Raw genomic sequence first — 19985 nt, 5'->3', positions numbered from 1 at the left:
GATCGGCAGAAAAGACACCCGGGGCGGTGATTGGTGCGCCACCCCGAGCTTGTGAAGAGGGTTGCCCATCCTCCCCTGTGCCACGAGGTTCCAGGCTTGTGTTGAGCTTGGCTCATGGAGGGCACTCGTATGGTATACTGCGTACTGTGTAGGCAGCAAGCACTGCTCGGCTTCTCCATCGTCGCTGCGATGGCCTCCTCCCGCGCGCCCGGGATGGCAGCTGGATCGCATGGCCTCAGGCGAGTCATGCATGCATGCCGCGAGATGCTCGCGGACGTCGTTCGCTGGATTCTGGCATCTTGGATGGCGTGGTCTCTGGGGCCTCGCTCGCCAACGCCGACGGCCGGCAGGGTTCTCATCACGATGCAGCCTTCCCGATCGAGCCAAGAACGAGCCGCCGGCTGCAACGAGCAACCAGGGGATCGCCAGACGGCAGCGGCTCTGACTGGTCCGAAATCCGCGGGCCGCGACCAATCACAAAATCCAATCGCCGAGGAGCCGTCCGTGCCAGGCGGCTCCGGTGGAAGCTGACGAATCAGGGCCCCGGCGTACAGGTCCCGGCGGCGGTTGATGAAGCCCGTCCTGTTTCGTTTTGCTAGGTTCCAGGTTTCCAGTTTCTTTTGTGGCGACGGGGACGTCGGAAGGGGAAGAACGGAAGAACGTAATCACATCTCCCGTATCGTCCGCCTCTGTTGCCTTCTCTCAACCAAAGGGGCACAATTACGGTACACTTTACCCAGGGGTAGAGGACGCCATCCCACTGTGTACAAGCAGAGCCAACGTGGCGGCCCCTATGACGTGAACGGAGGACGGGTTACCGTGAGGCGAAGGTACCTACTGCGTACCAATGGCCCCATATTGCGCCGTTTCGCCCGGTTCAGTTTGGCGCCGTGTACACAGTAACCACTCACGTCCAAGCTTGGTGGCGAACCTTGGGCCGCGACCGTTGGGTACCGCGCTGCTGAGATTCCGAGAACGCCAGCCAGTGAAAAAAACGGAACAAAAAAAGAAAGAAGAAAAAAAAAGAAACGAAAACCCAACTTCCTCTTATTTTTTTTTTTTTCCTTTTTTTCCCGCGTGCACCAACCAACACGGCAGTCTCCGGAGAGAAATGCGAAGTCTTCCCGATCCAAGCCCGTCGAAGACGGGGTGTTTGGGCCGGGATGACCGCCCCGCTGCCCAATGACACGTCAAAGTGAGGCCTCTTGACCCTCATAGGGCCTCTCTTCCTGCAGCACTGCTGCAGAGTCCGGGGCTGTCTCTGGGGCATGGGAGCACCACCGGCGGCGCAGCTCCTGGCGGGCCTGCAGCCAAGCAGCCTCTTTTTTTCCCCCAACAGCACAGGCTCTTCTTGTTGATCGCTGGGTTGCCTTGAACGAGAGCAGCGCGCGGCGTTTCGTCATGCCACTTTGGAGCCCTGTCTGCCCTGAACTACTGCACGCCGCGGGTGCCACGGCTCGCCCTGTTGGGGCTTCGCTGCTGCAAGGGCCGGTACCAGGTGACTCGGGCTTCGGACCTGCATCTTTGCGCCCAGTCGGCCTGGTCCTCAAGAGGCAGGCCACATCACCCCCTCCCCCCCCCCCCAGCGCGCTCGTTGTTGGAGTTTGTGCGGCCTCGGGGCCGCCGCCCGAGACCGGGGGTCCGGGAGGCCATGACTGCGCCACCACTCTCCTATCACCTCTCCTGCGGGAATTGGACTTTCTCCAGCGCCGGGGTGTTTTGGACCGAACCCAGGATGGCTTGGCAGACGTAGTTGGGGTCGGGTGTAGTAGAGCTCTGGCTTGGGGGCGCCCTTTGCTTGTCTCAAGAGAGCTTCAAAGGCCTCTCACCAGCTACGACGCTCTCACCTGACCGCCATCGTGTCTCTCACCAGCCCGATGCCGGTCTGGCCTTTTCGTCTCCCTCCTTGATGCGTTGGCATTTTCCCACCTTGACCGCTGGAAGCGCACGGGATCCATAGGCTTGCATATGAAAGAGACTATAGTAGATACTTGCGCGCCTCGCCTCACCGGGCCTTCACATAAGGTAGATATACGCCATCGCTTGCTCGCCTTGCCACTTTTCGACATCCCGCCTTGCCAAGCGATATCGTACCTAACCTATCTGGTTCTCTCCCAAGCTCTCGGAGACGATCGAGGCCAGTCAAACCCTCGGCAGCGCCAGCGCTCTCTCTGCCGAACCCTCACGCCCCCCCTTTCTCCCCCACGGACACCTGCACACCTGCACACCTACACCCCCTCCTCCTCTTCACACCCCTCCCCCCCCTTTCCGGACTAGGTGCTGGAAGGGTCCGACTGAGGTCCGACTGATAATCAACGGCTTCCCGAGGGATCGCGGTCACGTTTCTGCCTTTTCCTTCCTTTTGGCATTTGCCACTCTTCTTGTCTTCCATCTCTCAACATCCTTCGCGGCGTGCCAGCTCGTGCTGCGAAGACCAACCTTGTCCCCTTCCTGGACTTGAAGGGACGCAAACATCACTCAGACGCGGCTGGTTCCTCTTAGCCACGGCACACGCCACCCTAATTGTACCTACCTAGCCTTGCCTACTCCCTGACTACCTCCCGTCTCCATTCTGCCCACCACCAAGCCACGGGCACCCGACTCGGACTTGGGACCATCCGGGAGGATATCCTCACCCGGTCAGCAAGCTTCGCCTCTTGTGTCGAACAACAGACACGCCTTACCACGTTCGGTTCCGCAGCGCGGCGCAAGGTTGCCTCCATCCTCCCCACTTGCTCCCGCCCAAGTCTCGTCACGCTAACCCGGGCCATGCAGCACTCTCGTTCACCTCCCACGCTACGTGATGGCGATGCCGGCAGGTCACTAAACCTCGCGTGATTATGGTCGAGACATCTGGAGGTTCCACGGCCAAGAACGCAACACGCACACACCGCCATGGCTTCGAGGAGGCCGGGGCCGCAGACGTTTGGATGGTTGGGGCATCGATCCCGGGGCTCGCGGTCCGGAGAGGAGGTGACGGGGGAAGAGGCAAGATCCAATCCGGGACACAAGGCAACGAGGACCGTAGTAGGCCCGAGCCATGCACCATCGAGGAGCCTTCCCCAGCCCAGCTCGTCGAGCCGCCTTCCGCAGGCCTCGCCAACTCAGCGTCGTCCCTCCGACGGCCGCACGGAGCGACAAGCTCTCCTCCCTCAGCCGCGGGTTCGCGGTTCTGCCAGCAGCACCTCGAGCGGCCCGGTTCCGGCCGACAAGGCGCAGATCCCCGCGGCCACCTCCGCGGCCTCCAGCAAGCTGCAGCCTCCTGCGACTTTGAAACCTCGGGGTGTGCTCCGCCGAAAACGCTCGCGCTTGTCGCAGGACGTGAGCCCCATCCGCTTCGAGGCGCCAAACTACACGTCCGAACACTCCCCCGCCCGCTCCCAGCCGCGATGCGAGACCCCCGTCGATCCGTTGCAGCTCGACGCCGAGCTCCCGCAGAGCCCCCCCGAGATCCGGATCGCTCACCAGATCGAGATGCCCGTGACCAAGGCCCAGACGGTGACCATCTATCCCGAGCTGGACAGGTATCGCGACGCCCAAGGCCCCAGGTCCGGAAGCCCCGGCGCCAATCTGCCGTATCGGATCGCCACCCACGACCTCCCTCCGCCGACCCCTCTCTTTTCGGCAACCAGCAGCCAGGTAAGCGCCTTCAGCGGCAGCCCGTCCACGCGGTGGTCGGAGTCGCCCGGGCCCGGGCCCTACAGCCGCGACACCACGCCGACGTCCATGTCATCGCAGTCTCCCGGATTACTTGCTTCGGTCCGGGCACCGCCGCCGGGCACAAGGACACGGCAGCCCGACGCGCCGTCGACAAGGCCGCCGGTCACGCGCTCGAGAGGTGGAAGCATCTCCACCGATGCCGACTTCCCGCAGGGGTTGGCGACCGTCACGGAGGTCTCTTCGAACTCGTCATCTGGCAACTCGACGGTTCGTGCCGCAAGAACCAGCACCATCATCACCGGCGCCAAGGAGGCGACAAAGAAGGCCAAGGAGTCGTCGAAGCGAGCGCCGAGCCCGCCTGCTCGGAAGCCGTCCCACCGGTCCAAGGGGAGCCGGGACGAGGGGGTTGTTTCTCCTTTCTCTGTGCCTGCGACATCGCCGCCGCCGCCGCTGTCATCATCATCATCAGCAGCAGCAAAGCCTACCTCCCTCGCGTTGCCGCGGCCTCGGTTCGGCCAATCCAAGCAAGTCCCCGCCCCGTTGACCACGCCGCCTGCCCGGCCCAGCCGAGAGGGAACCGCCGATCTTCCTGTCCAGCTCAGCCGGCCCATCGCTGTGATCCAGAGCAACCTCTCCTCCACTTCTTTACCGGACCGACGGCAAAGCGGTCTCTTGGCACCCGCCCCGGTCACTCGGCCGACGGCGCCGGCGGCACCCGGCTTGACTCGGTCCAACACCACGGCGGCGCGTCGTCCATCGACAAAGGAGGCCCCGTCCGCGGCACCCAAGCCTGCAGCCGCCAGCGAGACATCCCGCGTGCCGTCCAGGCAAGACGCGGCGAGGCATGCCCGGACGCCTAGCCCGGCCGTGTCCTCCGGCTTCAAGACGCGGTTTCCCCTCTTCGGACGGCGCACCAAGACGGCCGTCGAGTCCGACAAGCAGCCACGGCCGCCGTCGCAGCAACAGCAGCAGCAGCAACCAAAGCCCGAGACAAAGCCGACACGGAGAGGGCCGGCGGCCGGCACCGGCCACGAAGGGTACGGCAAGCTCGGCCTCGCCCACCGGAGGAACCACAGCATCTCGCACGGCCGGGGCGTCATCCCGGGTACCATGTCGTCGCAGGAGAGCCTTCACAGCAGCCTCGGCGTGCCCAACGACCCGTTCCTGATGCAGCGCATGGCGCCCGTCATCATTGCCGGCGGCGAGGTGGTGGAGAACAGGAACGCCGCAGGTTCCGAGCTGACACGCACCGAGAGCAACCAGAGCTACGGCGGCTTCCGTCGGCCGAGCGTCGAGTCCCACAACAGCTCGCAGCTGTCCATCTCCTCGACCGCAGGCGCGCGCAACACCCTGTGGCCATCGCCGCTGCCGCGCGGCGATCTTGCTCCGGCCGGCGTGAAGTCGCCGCCGCCGTCCTTGAGCAGCCGCCGGCCGTCGGAGAGCAGCGACTCGGAGGCGGTCGCCATGAAGCCGACCATCGCGCTCCGGCGCTCCGTGCAGAGGCTGAGGGCCGCCGCTGCCGGCGCGCAGGTGAACGTCCCGAAGCTGCCCAAGCCGATCGTGACGAGCGGGACGGCGTCGGTCGTGTCGCCTTCCATGACCAGCCTGGACGCGAGCATCTTGTCGGACGACTCCGTCTTGGATCCGTCCGCCGAGCAGGCGAGCCGGCCGGCCAAGGTCTCGGCGGCCGCCGCGTCCGGCTCGAAGAAGCTCACCAAGCCGCCCCGTTCGCCGCGGAGGTGGAACTTGTTTGGCCGCTCTCAGAACCGCAAGGAGGCGGTTGCGAGGGCGGAGCCGGCCAGGACGGTGGCTGCTACCGTCCAGGCCGTCAAGACCAAGCCCGTTGCCTTCTACGCCATCATGGACCCTTCGGACCCGGACGAGCCGGAGCCTGTCGACCTGGAGGATGTCCTCCGCGAAGCCCGGGGCATCGCCATTACGACTCCGCCCGAGGAACAAACGCAAAAGGAAGAGCCGGCGCCGGAGAGCCGGCGGCCGTCTGTGGCAAACGCACCGCCGTCGCCGAGCAGGTCAATGCAGCCGCCTGCCGAGCAGCAGGAGCAGCAGCCACAGCAGCCACAGCAACAACAGCCGCCGCGCGCGACCGTCCCCCCCGCGGCCACGACCTCGTCTACCGCCACGGCTCCCGTCGTTTCAAGCCCCACAAAGTCTCCCGAGCCAGCCCCTTCACCCCAAGCTCGTCAGCCCCCGCCTCGCCCAAGCAGGCTTCCTCAGGTCGGCCGCATCCCCAAGGTGGTCAGCGCTCGCGCCGAACACACCTCCCCAAAGAGCTTCTCCAGGCCGTTCCACCGCCTCAGCACCCAGGGGGCTTCGGCATCCACCCAGAAGCAGCCGCCGCCCACCTACCTTCGCGACCGCGCTTCCATCGCCAAGGGCCCAAGCCCGCCCAAACCCTCCTCCCCTGTGCCTCCCGCCGCGCCTGCTCCTCCCCGTCGCGCCGTCCCCGACGACGATGACGACGACAAGCCCCCGCACGACACGTCCAACTTCTCGGCCCTCATCCACGGCATCCTGCGCCTCTCCCCGCCGCCGCTGCCGCCGCCACCAGGCCCCAGCCCGGGGGACGAGTTCCTCCGCTTCTCGCCGCGCAAGGACTCGCAGTCGACGACGGCCACGACCAACACGACCCTCTCGGCGGGGTCGAGCACCAGCTCGTGCGCGGCGCTGCCGGGATACGTCGCCGCCGTGCCGGATGCCGGGGCGCCGCTGGCGGAGGACGAGATCTGGGACGAGTACAACGACCTGCTGGGCGATGATGAGACGGTCATGATGGCGATGACGAGGCCGGCGGACAACGGCGCGGAGGACAAGAGCAAGAGCAAGGACAAAAAGGGCAAGGAAAAGGCGTGGCCTGAGCCGCTGAGGCTTCGCGGGGCTTCGTCCGTCCCTGGCGCGGAGAAGGGGAGGGTGGTGGAACCGCCGCTTGAGTCGCCCACGCTGAGCCCGCCGGCGTTGCCGAGCCTGGTCCAGACGCTGAGGGACGGGGTGGCGGCGGACCATCCTTCGATTGGGGCCGGGCGGTCGGAGATGGCGTTGCAGGTGAGGAAGATGCTGGGTGACGAGGACGAAAAGACGGGTTCTCTGGCCGATATCGTGGCTACCGCCGCCGCCGCCGCCGCCGCCGCCGAGAGCGAGATTCCTCAAGACGACGCGGAGCACGGGGTTCCCGCAACGACGCCTCTGCTGCCGCCGGCTGACCTCTCGAACGCTCAGGGCGAAGGGGAGCCGGAGCAAGCCGGCGAGGCAGACCCGGTGCGCCGCTCCAACGCCAGCAGCAGCTGCACCACCAGCACGCATGGCTCGTCCGACTCCAACTCGCCCGCCTCCCAGGTCAACCTGCGCGTCGGCTCCATGACGGTCAGCCGCTGGCTCACCTTCGGCCACGTGCTCTTCAGCCCCGTGCGCGACGAGCTCCTGCTGCCCCCCACCGGCAGCACCGCCGAGCCCGACTCGCTCCAGCGCCCCTGCATCCTCGTCGTCGACGGCCTCGGCAACGACGACTGGTCCTTCTACGCCGCCGAGACGTACCCGGCGGCCACCTTCTTCAACCTCTCCCCGCGCGCCCCCCTCAAGACGCTCGTCCAGCAGCAGCGCGGGAGCCACTCGTCGACCCTGTCTAGCTCGGCCCTCCCGCTGATCCCGCCCAACCACCACCAGGTCCAATGGCACCTCGCCCAGCTCCCCAAGTTTCCCTTCGCCGCCGGCAGCTTCACGGCCGTCGTGTTCCGCTTTCCCGCGGCCGGCCCGGAGTCGCACTACCGGCACGTCATCTCGGAAGCCCGCCGCGTTCTGCAGCCGGGGGGCTACCTGGAGCTGTCCATCCTCGACGTCGACCTCAACAACATGGGCCCGCGCTGCCGCCGGGCGGTGCGGCGGCTCAAGGAGCGGGTGCACGCCAGGGCGCCGCAGACGAGCCTGGCGCCGGCGTCGGACCTGGTGCTGAAGCTGGTGGGGAGGCGGGGGTTCGTGGACGTCAAGACCTGCCGGGTCGGGGTTCCGGTGGCCGGGGTGATTTCGACGACGACGACGACGACGACGACGGCCATGACCGCCGCGGCCGGGCAGAAGAAGAAGGAGAAGCAGAAGCGGATCAAGGACCCGAGGAGCCTGCCCGAGATGATCAACGACGAGGGGCCCGTGGCGGACGAGAGCATCGCGAGGTCGGTGGCGAGGGTGGGCCGGTGGTGGTACAGCCGGTGCTACGAGGGCGCGGCGACGGCGGGGGACGAGTGGGAGCAAGCCGGCCGCAAGGACAGCCTCTGGCGCGACCGGGAGCTGCTCGCCGAGTGCCAGGAGTGGGGGACGAGCTTGAAGCTGATGGTCTGCCACGCTCGGGCGCCGTTGGATGGAAGAGCGAGGGTGGCGAGCATTTAATAAGGCGGAGAGGTTGGGTTCTCCGAGCTGGGCTCGGGGTTCAACGACACCGCCATGACCGCTACCAAGACCGGATCGCCATGATGATATACATACGAGACAAGGCACATCTACCACACTACGCAGGCACACATAAACGCACATACACGCGGCATAACAAAAGACCAGAAGAGCGCAAGCTCGTACGAGTCACACCGGGTCCATGATACACACAACACGGCAGCAGCCTTGTCGGCATTGCATTTCAGCATTGGAACGATGCCATGATGGACGAGACCGAACGTCATGCATGACTTTTTGTTGTTCGCTTCAACCACACGGCCTCGTCATTCGACTGGGACGAAGGGGACGAGGACGTAATTGATTGCTTCTTTTCTTGTTTTCCGACCTATTTATTTTACCTTCTCAACTCATTTTTTTCTTCTTCTTCCACTTTACTTTTTGGATGGTCATCCGGGCGAGGACGCAAACACACACATACACACACAGACACACATTAATGATTTGGATTCGTCGTCGACGATCACCTACCGCAGGAACCTACTGGATGGGCCGGGTTGGATTTTTTTTTATTGTCTGGAACTCTTTTGATGCTGAATGAATGGATGTCATTTTGTTTGGATGAGGGGGGACACGATGGCGAAGAGGACGGCGTTGCTTGATTACCTACCTCAGGTACCTCAGGTACCTGATTTTGCTTGGTTTCAAGGTTGGACTTTTGCTAGATACCTTGTTTTTTCTTTTCTTTTTTTTTTTTTCCTTTTTTTTTTTTGCTACCCGGCATGAAAGCGAGAGAGAATATGAATGATACCCCCCGCAGTTGATGCGGCTGCACCCTCAAGGTTAAACACCTCTCTCTATGTCTTGTATGTTGCGTCCTGGACTTGGATGTTGTACTGGAGTGTCGACGTAGAGAGCCTAGTAGCGAAGGTACATACCTACCTACTTACCTATTGTGGTGATGCGAGAGAAGGGGAGCCTGAGGACTGAAAAGCCACTTGTGGCTGCAGGCCCTCTCTTTATAGCTGCAAGACCTCTCTTTTTAGCAGCACAGCCTTTCTGTGTGGCTGCAGGAGCCTCCTTGTAGCTTTGATCTCGTTGATACGCCTTTGGATAAGGAGCTTTGACCGTACTTCTTGTAACTATATATTCCAGACTGCTCTGCGTAAGAGGGCCCTCCCTCTTTTTGATCATCATCGGATTCAACACTATGTTTTGCACTTTGTGAAATGCCACCTTCCTCAGAGTGCTCCTGGTGCGGTATTTTGCATCACTTGGGTCCCGGGCCTGGGAGGTTGTAAGACACGGACACTTTATAAAGTAGTGAACTACTACTGTACGTAGTGTAAGTCTTCCTTTTGTCGTGTAGCCTCCGTGTGGCGCCCGGCCTGGGCTTGGGTCTTGGCGGGGCCCCACTTGACCTCCCCGACGGCGCCGGGATCCGGGAGCTCCCAGGTTCCCAGGTCGGGTCCCCCAGATTGGCGGGGCCCCACTACCCGAAAGGCCCCACCAACAGTACCTATGGTAATGACGGATGGATCTGGGCGTTCGCTGGGAAACTCAGCCCCTGGCGCTGTCCAACAAAACCCGGTGGAAACCTGTCGCGCTTCATCCTCCAGCAAAACGTTTTTGCGTTTATGTCTTTCCCCAGTGTTGGACACGCCGTCTCTTCTTGTCAAGGTTGCTCCAGCACAGCACTCCCAGCGTGGCCGTGGCATGGTCCAAGATGGGCTTTGGGCTGTTGCGTGTCTGCTCCTTTGACCTGTCCGCCGAGTCCGGCCGCTTCTAGTCCCTGAGGTTCCCAACGGCCGAAGCGCACCGAACGCATACGCACGACCTACCCTACCTGGCGAGGTACCTAGGCGCTCCAACAGAGACCACGCGCACGCCTGACGCTACACACCCGACGCTGCACACCCGACGCTACACACCCGACGCTCTACACCCAGAGTCGTAGATAGATGCCTGGCGAGCCTGTACAACGACCGCTCCTGTCCGTTTCGAATCCGCCACCATGACGCGACGCATCGTACGCCCTCTCCTGTCCTCTGTCTTCTGTCCCCTGCCTCGAGCTCGCGGCCTCGCTCGCTAACCTGGCGCAAACCAGGTCCGCACCGTCGTGCAGACTGCCGTCGCCGCCGTCTTCACCCTCGTCCTCATCTTCTTCCTCGACCGAAACTACCGTGTCCTGCCCAACGCCCTGCACGAATACCTCCCCTCGCACCACACCGGCTTCGTCATCACCGACATCGCCATCAAAAAGTGCTCCAGCATCAATGTCTTTTCGTCGTGCAAGCTCGACCCGGCCGTGTGGTTCCGCATCGAAAAGGACCTGTACCTGCGCAAGGGCCTGGTCTCGTCCGCCTACCTGCACATCCAGCGCAAGCGCGAGAGCGATCTGACCCCGGACGACCGCGTCATCATCGACATCACCGTCGGCCGCCGGAACCCGGCCGCGGCCGAGGCGAAAGCTTCGGCGGGAGGAAGAGGAGGGCGCGACGCCCATGACGACGGCGACTTCGCCAACGAGCCGTGGGAGGCCCGCCCCGGCGGCATTTGGATTAAGCGCAGCAACCGGCGCGGCGTGAGCGACTCGAAGAAGGCCGTCACCGGCATCGACGTGCTCTTTGGCGACGACGCCGTCGAGGCGCGCCCGGGTTGGGCCATCACGGGCACTCCCCTGCTCCTCGACACGGGGTCGTCCATCCCCGTCCCGCAGCTGACGGTCCGCCGCGGACCCCCGCCCCCCGAGGTGCCCAAGCCCGTGCCGCGCATCCAGGATAACGGCCGCTTCAAGATCATGCAGCTGGCCGACCTGCACCTCAACACCGGCGTCGGCAAGTGCCGCGACGCCCTGCCTGTGGACTGGAACGGCGGGAACTGCGAGGCCGACAAGCGCACCCTGGACTTTGTGGCCCGCATCCTCGAGGATGAGAAGCCGAACCTGGTGGTGCTGAGCGGGGACCAGGTGAACGCAGATCACGCGCCGGATGCGCCAACGGTATGCCATGTGGGCCGTCTTCCGTCGCCGAGGAGCAATACGCTAACAAGGAACCCTTTTTTTTTCTTTCTTTTTGCAGGCTATCTTCAAGTACGCGCAGCTCCTCATCGAGCACAAGGTCCCCTACGTATCCATCTTTGGCAACCACGATGACGAAAACACCATGTCGCGCCCGGCCCAGATGCAAATCATCGAATCCCTCCCCTACTCCCTCTCCACCGCCGGCCCGCCGGATATCGACGGCGTCGGCAACTACTACATCGAGATCCTGGCCCGCGGCTCGTCGGGCCACTCGGCCATCACCGTCTACCTGCTCGACTCGCATGCCTACTCGCCCGACGAGCGCCGCTACAAGGGCTACGACTGGATCAAGCAGAGCCAGATCGACTGGTTCCGCAACACGGCCCAGAGCCTCAAGAAGCCGCACAAGGAGTACACTCATCACCACATGGACATTGCCTTTATCCATATTCCCCTGCCCGAGTATACGCTGCCGAACCTGACCCTGGTGGGTGCTTGGAGGGAGCCGAGCACCGCGCCGGCCTTCAACTCGGGGTTCTACAACGCGCTGGTCGACGAGGGCGTTTTGATGGTCAGCTGTGGACAGTATGTATCCCCTCTCCTTCCTGCTTCCCCTTCATGGCTGACCCTGTCACCCAAGCGACCACGTCAACGAGTACTGCGGTCTGTCCCGCAAGGACGACGGCTCGCCGGCGCTCTGGATGTGCCACGCCGGAGCTGCCGGGTTTGCCGGCTATGCCGGCTACGGCGGCTTCCACCGCAAGATCCGCATCTTTGACTTTGACATGAACGAGGGCCGGATCACGACCTGGAAGCGCGTCGAGTGGGGGGACGACGTGAACAAGAAGATCGACGAGCTTATCATCGTGGATGCTGGGAAAGTGGTGGCGCCGGTGCAGGAGTAAAAGGTTTCTGCATTCATTTGTGATGGCTGGTGAATGGATTTGGTGAAGTGAAAGAAAAAAAAAAAAAAGGAGAGGGCAGCGAGGCGCTGCTGCATGAAGGGGGAATTCGGTCTTGGTTTGGAGAAGCCAATTGTCTGGTATATATATATATCTATATACAACCTCCGCGGCGCAAGGTTTGGATATGACAACGGTGGGGATGGCAGGATGGTGGAATCAAGAGCTGGATTGGACAACATGGGGAATGGTGCTTGATACAGCTGGCGTTTTTTTTTTTTTTTATTTTATTTTATTTTTTTCCAGGGTAGGCTCTCCGGTATTAGAGGTTTGCGCTCGGTCGTTCCGGATCACATGTGCCTTTTTTTGGTCGTTTTTGTCGTTTTCCTTTTTTCTTTTTAACTGCGCCGTGGATTCTTGTCTCAACTCTATAACTAATTGGTTTGGATGGACAACACCGGCGAATGGCCGCCCCTCAAGAAAGGTGACAAATCGATGGACATTCCCATCCCAAGTCTCCTCTTTTGATGCGGGGTATGCCATCATATCCCCGTTGGACGACTTGATTTCTAATGGGACCCGCACCCCCATGATGTCTATATTGATTAGCTCGACGGGGTTCGCTTCTGAGCAATGCGGAGCGGCGGGCTACTATGACGGATCCTTGACAAAGGGCAGTTCGATGCTGCGAGAGATACCGCGTGTTTTGAGAATTGGCATCGGCCCTCACCCACAACCAGCTGCGCAGCGTGCATCACATCTGAGGAGAGCCTCATTGCTACTCTCCATCTCTCGGCGTTTCACCACCACCACCACCACCACCATGGCCCAGCAATCCCCACCCCAGGCCCAATCCCAACCGAACATTCACCTCTACACCGCCCAAACCCCCAACGGCATCAAGGTTTCGATGCTCCTCGAGGAGCTCGGCCTGCCCTACACGGTCCACGCCATCGACCTGACCAAGAATGAGCAAAAGGAGCCCTGGTTCCTCGATGACATCAACCCCAACGGCCGCATCCCTGCGCTGACCGACACGTTTACGGATGGGAGCCAGATTCGTCTGTTTGAGAGCGGGAGCATCATGCAGTATCTCGTGGAGAGGTACGATGTGGCACACAAGGTGTCGTATCCCAAGGGGACGAGGGAGTACTGGGAGGTGAATAACTGGGTAAGTCTCCTTCTGAAGGGCCCGGCTGCCGGGGAGCTTTTGGCTGGATGCGTTGCTGAGGGCGATGGGGATGCGGCATAGCTGTTTTGGCAGATGGGAGGGCTGGGACCGATGCAGGGGTGAGTCTGCCTCCCGCCCTGAAAAGCTCAACCCCAAGCGCGCAGCCTTCGCGTGGCGAGGCGCCAAAGTCGAGACCGGCTGACGTTCTCCCCAGACAAGCAAACCACTTTGCCCGTAGGTCGGCGAAGGAAGAACGGCGCGGCTCCTGCGGCCCAATCCGCTGACACGGAGAGCAGGCTACGCCCCGGAGAAGATCCAGTACGGCATCGACCGCTACCAGAACGAGACGCGTCGCCTGTACCGCGTCATGGAGAAGCAGCTGGCCAAGTCCACGTCGGGATACCTCGTGGGAGACAGGTGCACCGTCGCGGATATCGCTTGTTGGGGGTGGGTGGCGGCTTCTGGTGAGTTACCCCATGGCCGCCCGTGCCATCGTCCGTTCTCGATAGATGCACTTGGCTGAGCACACGCCCCGACAGCCTGGGCCGGGATCAAGCTCGACAAGGCCGAGTTTCCCAACCTGGTCGCCTGGGTGGACAGGATCGTGGCCCGACCCGGGTGCAACAAGGGTCGGCATGTGCCCAAGCGTCATACCATGCTTGACTACTGGAGCAAGTCGGAGGACGAGATCGACAGGGCTGCCGAAGAGGCGAGGGGTTGGATTCAGCAGAGCATGAAGGAGGAAGCAAGGCTGTCGAAGGTGTAAAAAGAGGGTTTGTACAGGGTGTTACCAAGCATCGGATACGGTAGGTACCTAGGCACCGCGGGGTATGGGGGTTGGTTTTGTGGGTTGACTCCCAAGGCAAAAGAAGTTGGTATGGGCAGAAGGGTAACTAAGGTACCTTAGTATGGTTGTTTGTAAGTCGAGTTGTATTACTCAAGTATAATACACAGTAAAGGACCGTAGTCTTGGGTTGCATCACGTGATGTCACCGACGCCCAAAAGCGGCTTAGCGCCAACCCGAGTTCTCTTTTGCCGCGACATCTGACTTGGCGAACAAACATTCACCTCCTGCATCCTTCAACCATCCGTCACCACATTTCCACATCGTTTTCCACCGTTCATCCAACAGCGAAAATGGCGTGGAGAAACCAGGGAATCACCGGATCGAACAACATCCCGTTGGGAAAACGCCGCTTCGGCAGCGACACCGACGATGCCCCGAAAAACACGACCGATTCGACCACCACCACCACCAACAACGGCATCCCGAACGGCTCCAACGGCGACATCAAGCGCGGCCGGAGCCCGGAGCGTGCGTCCATCCCTCGGCGCCTCTGCCCATCGTCATCCGATTTCATCGCGGCCGATGCTGACGTGATTTCAGGCTCCGAGGTCGATGGAACGAAGCGTCGCAGGAAGCGTCATCGCTGGGGCGACGCGACGGAGAACAAGGCGGCGGGTCTGATGGGCTTGCCCACCGCCATTCTTGCCGACATGACCAGCGAGCAGCTTGAGGCCTACACGCTCCACCTGCGCATCGAGGAGATTACCCAGAAGCTCAAGATCAACGATGTGGTGCCGGCGGACAAGGACAGGTACGGACCAATCTTGGCGATAATCAACAATACCCTCGGTCGCCGCCAGAATGCTAACGCGCGCGCCTCCCAGGTCCCCCTCGCCTCCTCCGCAGTACGACAACCACGGTCGCCGTATCAACACGCGCGAGTACCGCTACCGCAAGCGGCTCGAGGATGAACGCCACAAGCTGGTTGAGAAGGCCATCAAGACCATCCCCAACTATCACCCTCCTGCGGATTACCGCCGGCCCACCAAGACCACCGAGAAGGTCTACGTGCCGGTCAACGACTACCCAGAGATTAACTTCAGTATGATTGCTAACCCTCTAACCTTCCTAACCATTCCGACTCCCCCTCCTCCTGGCGGCCCGTGCTTTGATGGAGCGCTCGTGTCAACGTCTTGCCGCGATGTTACGCGGTGCTGCTGGAGTCTAACCCAACCGCTGCTGCTGCTTTGTCGCATGATGCTTGTGTACTAACACTCAGCCTTTTCTCTCTACTAAAGTTGGCTTACTCATCGGACCTCGTGGCAACACCCTCAAGAAGATGGAGGCAGAATCGGGCGCCAAGATTGCCATTCGCGGCAAGGGCTCCGTCAAGGAGGGCAAAGGCCGCTCTGACGCTGCCCACTCTAGCAACCAGGAAGAGGATCTTCACTGCCTGATCATGGCCGACTCGGAGGACAAGGTGAACAAGGCCAAGGCGCTGATCCACAACGTCATTGAGACGGTAGGCTCTCCCTATCCACCAGCCCAATCCCCTCCCTAGAATGTCACACCGGGATGCTGACGGCGATCGCAACAGGCCGCGTCCATCCCTGAGGGCCAGAACGAGCTGAAGCGGAACCAGCTGCGCGAGCTGGCCGCCCTCAACGGAACCCTGCGTGACGACGAGAACCAGGCATGCCAGAACTGCGGCCAGATCGGCCACCGCAAGTACGACTGTCCCGAGAGGCAGAACTACACGGCCAATATCATTTGCCGTGTCTGCGGCAACGCCGGCCACATGGCCAGGGACTGCCCGGACCGTCAGCGAGGCTCCAGCTGGCGCAACGATGGGCCTCGGGCCCCCGGGCGTATCGGCGGCGGCACCGGCGACGCCGTGGACCGCGAGTACGAGGTACGTGTCAATCTCGTTTGTTTACCCGCGATCTAATGTTTCTGTGCTCACTCTGTTTTCCTCTAGCAACTCATGCGCGAGCTCGGCGGCACAGGCGCTCCGCCAGCCCGCATCGAAGCAGGGCCCGGTTCCGGGGGTGGTGGTGGCGGCGGCGGCGGCGGCGGCGGCAGCGGAGATGCTGCCCGGCCCTGGCAGCGTGGCCCGACGGGAGCTCCTGCGCCTTGGCGCGTTCGGAACCACCACGACCGCGAGGATGGTGCTCCTCCGTCCGGCCCGTCCGGCGGCCCCGCTCCATGGGCCCGCGACCGCGACCGCGACCGCGACCGCGATCGCGACTCTCGGCCCCCCTGGCAACGTGGACCCGACGGCAGCCGCGACGGTGCCGACAGTTACCACCCGCCTGGTCAGGCCCCGTATGGCGCGGCTCCTCCGGCCCCGGGTGCCGGTGCTCCTTGGCACCAACCTGTGGCTCCACCCGCATATGGCGCCTATCCCGGCTATGGCGCGTACGGCGCTCCTCCCGGACTTGGCGCCGCGCCTCCGGGTCTCCCTCCCCCGCCGCCTCCTCCCCCGGGTGCTCCTCCTGGAGCTGGTGTTCCTTCTGGTCTCGCGGGTGGGCTTAACGCCCTCATTCAGCAGTATGCTAACCCGTCGGCGCCCCCGCCTCCCCCGCCCCCGGCGGGAGATGCGCCGCCCCCTCCTCCGCCGCCGATGGACCTGCCTCCCCCTCCTCCTGGCGCTTAGCTCGGAAGAGGTATAACCGACCAGTCAGGTCATTGCGCTAACGTGGGAACATTGGGGTCGTGTGCCACTCGAGGTGGCCAAAGTGGTGCTGACCATATAGAGTCGTGTCCTGGGTTCGATTTCATTTGAATATGCCGGCGACACTTCCTATTGAAATGCGGATGCCTCCCCTACTTCGCCTAACCTTCAGGTTGATAGGAACTGGAACGCCGGCTTGTTGACGGGAGGGAGGCTACTAACTTGTACAGTAACATACAGAGCACAGGAGTCCATCAGGTGTTCCAAGCCAGTTTTCAATTGATGGTGTAATTCCATGTATTTGTCAATACCCGTGCGTAGAGCGGTGCTTGTGGTGGCTGCAATGGACTCTTCACAGTTGATTCCAAGTGCCATTTCACGCCATGCGTGTTTGAGAATATCTCAGGATGCCCAGTAGTGTCCCCTTCCTCGGGCAAAACGGCCCATTCGCTTCCGTCGGTGATTCTTGGGAGACCGAACACCGAGGCATCTTCCGATACCTGACCCTCCGCCACCCCCTCTATCCCTCGGGTAAGATGCTTTTTTCCTTGTTTGTATTTCTCTCGGTGAATGCCTAGAGGCTGCACTCTGAGGCATCTCCTGATCGCGGGTCCTTCGCCGCCCGCTTACCGCCGGAATTTTTCGTCTAAGCGAGCTGAGGGTGGCAAAATCTCGGAAGGTATGCCCATTTTGAAGGATTCCGATCCACGCCTTCCACTTCGCCTTTTGGTTGCCTTCAAGAAAAACAAGACAAGAGGGCCACATTGTCATGCAGGCTACCTAGTAGACCACCAGAAGGCGAGAGGTGCGTGAAGGATCTCGCCCCGCACCAGCGGCAGGCAAGGTTGGTAGGATGACCAAGGGCAAAATCGATTGGTTTTCGGTGGAAGAACAGGCTTCCCCCAAGCAAGGAGCCGGTGGTATACTATAGTAATAGTGTATTACATCGTCATGAGTCAGCTGACGGCGCTGCCTCGAGGCACCATCGTCAGGCGTAAAGTGTTGGATGAGATGACGAGGCTCGACCAAATTGTGGTCCCCGGGCATCAACTGATTCGCAGGCGTGACAACGCGACAACAAATCTTGTGACCAACAGGCGATTGATTCTCTGGTCTCAAAGGTCCTCGAAAAGAACGTGTGGCTAAGGACTTTACTGCGTATTACAAGGGTCCCGCTGTATGACTAAGCGAATGCTTCCTGGTGTTCCTGCCATCTGCCTGGTGCTCCTGCTATACCATCTTCCCAGCGCTCCCACCACACCAGCTTGCGGCCAGAAGAGGAGCCCGTCCCATTCCTTATAACTATTTGTCACCTCTTGGGGCTTACCTGCCTGATCTTGTGTTACATACAGTATCAGATGGTTGATTGGTATTTGATTGGGTAGCGACGGACGCCTGATCGGCTTGGTCGTTGTGGAGCCGGAGAGAACAAGGACAATCAAATGAAGCAGCAAAACAAGTGTTGAGAACTTCTTATCCGCACCATGTCCTTTCCCCTCCCGCACCGTAGCTCCACTTAAACCCTAACCCTTGCACTTCCCAAATCCTGGACTGCGCGCATGAAGCCATCAACACCATCGCCATCAGTCAGAATCAATCAAACTCGCAGCGGCTGAATTGCTTAATAGCTCAATAAAGATCGAATAGCTACAATTCGCAACAATACATCTGATGATATAATCTATACAGAACGCTCACCATCAAGATGCCTTCAGCGTCAAAATCCATAACCTCGCCTGCTATATCCTCTTCTCTCATTACTTCAGCACCCGTTGTACACAGTAGTCGTATCCGGGTATATCGAGGAGGTTCCTTACAGCGGATAAACGACTGCTGCAGCCACCCGTTAGTAACGAAGAAACAGGGCTAGGCTCGACAACGTACGGTATTTACTGCGCCTGCAGGCGACTGGCAACGGCTGGAGGATAACCGCGGATTTGGTGGAAATGACTGAGAGTGATGGAAAAAAACGAGCTTTGGAGGTGCAAGGGTCAGGGATTAGGTGGGGCTACAGTGCGATAAGGGAAAGTACTGTGTACTATACTGCGTACGGTACGACAAGAGGTTCTCAACGGGAAGATGGAACAAGGCAACCAAGGCAACCAGTCAGCTGCCCCACATCGACCGATCAGGAGCAAGGACAGGAGTTCGGTTCCAGATCCGGCACTGCAAAACTTGACGGGTACTTGCTTGCTGCGTACTGCGTAAACGTTTGTGTACATAGGTCCCGCCGGGTCAAGAGCAAGAATGGTGATATCTGTTGCCTGGGGATACCGATACCCATCTTCCATAGCAAACAAGAGAAATTCCGTGCATCGCGGATCGAAAGGCAGGTCTCAGATCTCGCTAAGGCCCTTGTATGACGCTAACTATAGTAGTCATAGAGCCGCTGCCGCCGTTGAGAATGTCACCTACTGTGTAACTAATTTAGGTACTATTACTAGGTAGTAGTTCTTTTTGCTTTGATATCCCTACCGTGTCCCATCATACTCGGATCCGTCAGAGCCGACTTCTGGTACACAATAGAAACCCAGGGTCAAGGCAACCAGCCAACTCGGGCAACGCTCCCGAGCGAGCCGAACGCTGGGGAAGAGGCATCCAATGAGATGGCCTATCGGATGTGCTTTTCAACATACTGTGTACGCAGCCTTGCGACCTAATCTAATCACCTGTACGCAACAAATTGGCGCCCGTCCTGGGCTGAGCCGCATGGCTGCTCAGCTCGGGTGATTGCTGCAATATCAAGAGCATGGCTTTCCTGGCAGGGCTGGCCACAGGCAGCCGGAAGGCGATCCATTATCAATGCGCTCGCGCGCATGCCCGTCAGGGGCGGCGGCGTAGGGCGCCCCGCGGCAGGCACCGATACTGGTCGGCTGCCCGTGACCGCACGCCGTGCCCCGTAACGTTATCTCTTCTTCTGCCTCAGCTGAAAGCGGTTGCCTCTTCCAAGAGAAACAGGCCCCGGCCTGAAACTAATGATTCTGCACGTCAAACACCGTGCGGGGGGTCCAGACTGTGACGGCAATCTCGCACCCGAAATTGCCGCAGAACTTCACTTCTCATGCAGTTGGCGTCCAGCTTCTTCTTCACTTCCTTGGTGGGAAAGGGGGGGGGGGGGGGGGGCATCTCTTATATTGGGGCTTGAAGGTCGATGTTATAACCGCGCACTCATAGCCCAGCCTCCCAAGGGCATTGGACGCCTTGGGAAGGGATAGATTTGCCTGTTGCCCCCCGACGTCAAGAATAGCCCTGCTTCCTGTGTTGTGTATGGGTGACGTGCAGGCTACTGCACCGGGCGCACTTATATATCCCGGCGATAGGGCTCGTAGGTACCCTCATATTACTAGCTTTTGCTCATGGTGTCCAAACAAAC

General features: G+C 60.8%; 4 protein-coding genes across 4 annotated transcripts; all 4 read left to right on the top strand.

Annotated features, from left to right (window-relative positions):
• Positions 1-2895: 2895 nt before the first annotated feature.
• On the top strand, positions 2896-8055 carry VTJ83DRAFT_3355 (uncharacterized protein; the record flags this gene model as incomplete). The annotated part of the gene is made up of 1 exon (XM_071009724.1): positions 2896-8055. The coding sequence occupies one exon, from the start codon at positions 2896-2898 to the stop codon at positions 8053-8055; it is 5160 nt and encodes a 1719-aa protein (XP_070867233.1).
• Positions 8056-10069: 2014 nt separating this feature from the next.
• VTJ83DRAFT_3354 (uncharacterized protein) lies at positions 10070-11982 on the top strand (the record flags this gene model as incomplete). Its single annotated transcript, XM_071009723.1, has 4 exons — positions 10070-10084; positions 10163-11056; positions 11136-11662; positions 11718-11982. 4 exons carry the CDS (start codon positions 10070-10072, stop codon positions 11980-11982), a joined length of 1701 nt encoding a protein of 566 aa, XP_070867232.1.
• A 586-nt stretch (positions 11983-12568) lies between these two features.
• Positions 12569-13916, top strand: VTJ83DRAFT_3353 (uncharacterized protein; the record flags this gene model as incomplete). Its single annotated transcript, XM_071009722.1, has 5 exons — positions 12569-13150; positions 13234-13269; positions 13367-13384; positions 13449-13614; positions 13690-13916. The coding sequence occupies 5 exons, from the start codon at positions 12569-12571 to the stop codon at positions 13914-13916; spliced, it is 1029 nt and encodes a 342-aa protein (XP_070867231.1).
• Positions 13917-14288: 372 nt separating this feature from the next.
• Positions 14289-16594, top strand: VTJ83DRAFT_3352 (uncharacterized protein; the record flags this gene model as incomplete). The annotated part of the gene is made up of 6 exons (XM_071009721.1): positions 14289-14466; positions 14539-14749; positions 14823-15040; positions 15237-15460; positions 15536-15850; positions 15917-16594. 6 exons carry the CDS (start codon positions 14289-14291, stop codon positions 16592-16594), a joined length of 1824 nt encoding a protein of 607 aa, XP_070867230.1.
• Positions 16595-19985: the final 3391 nt, after the last annotated feature.

This window comes from Remersonia thermophila, chromosome 3, assembly GCF_042764415.1.
Source record: "Remersonia thermophila strain ATCC 22073 chromosome 3, whole genome shotgun sequence".
Taxonomy (NCBI): Eukaryota; Fungi; Ascomycota; class Sordariomycetes; order Sordariales; family Chaetomiaceae; genus Remersonia; species Remersonia thermophila.
The sequence above is the reverse complement of the archived record's forward strand: the minus strand, read 5'-3'. Positions and strand labels throughout refer to the sequence as shown.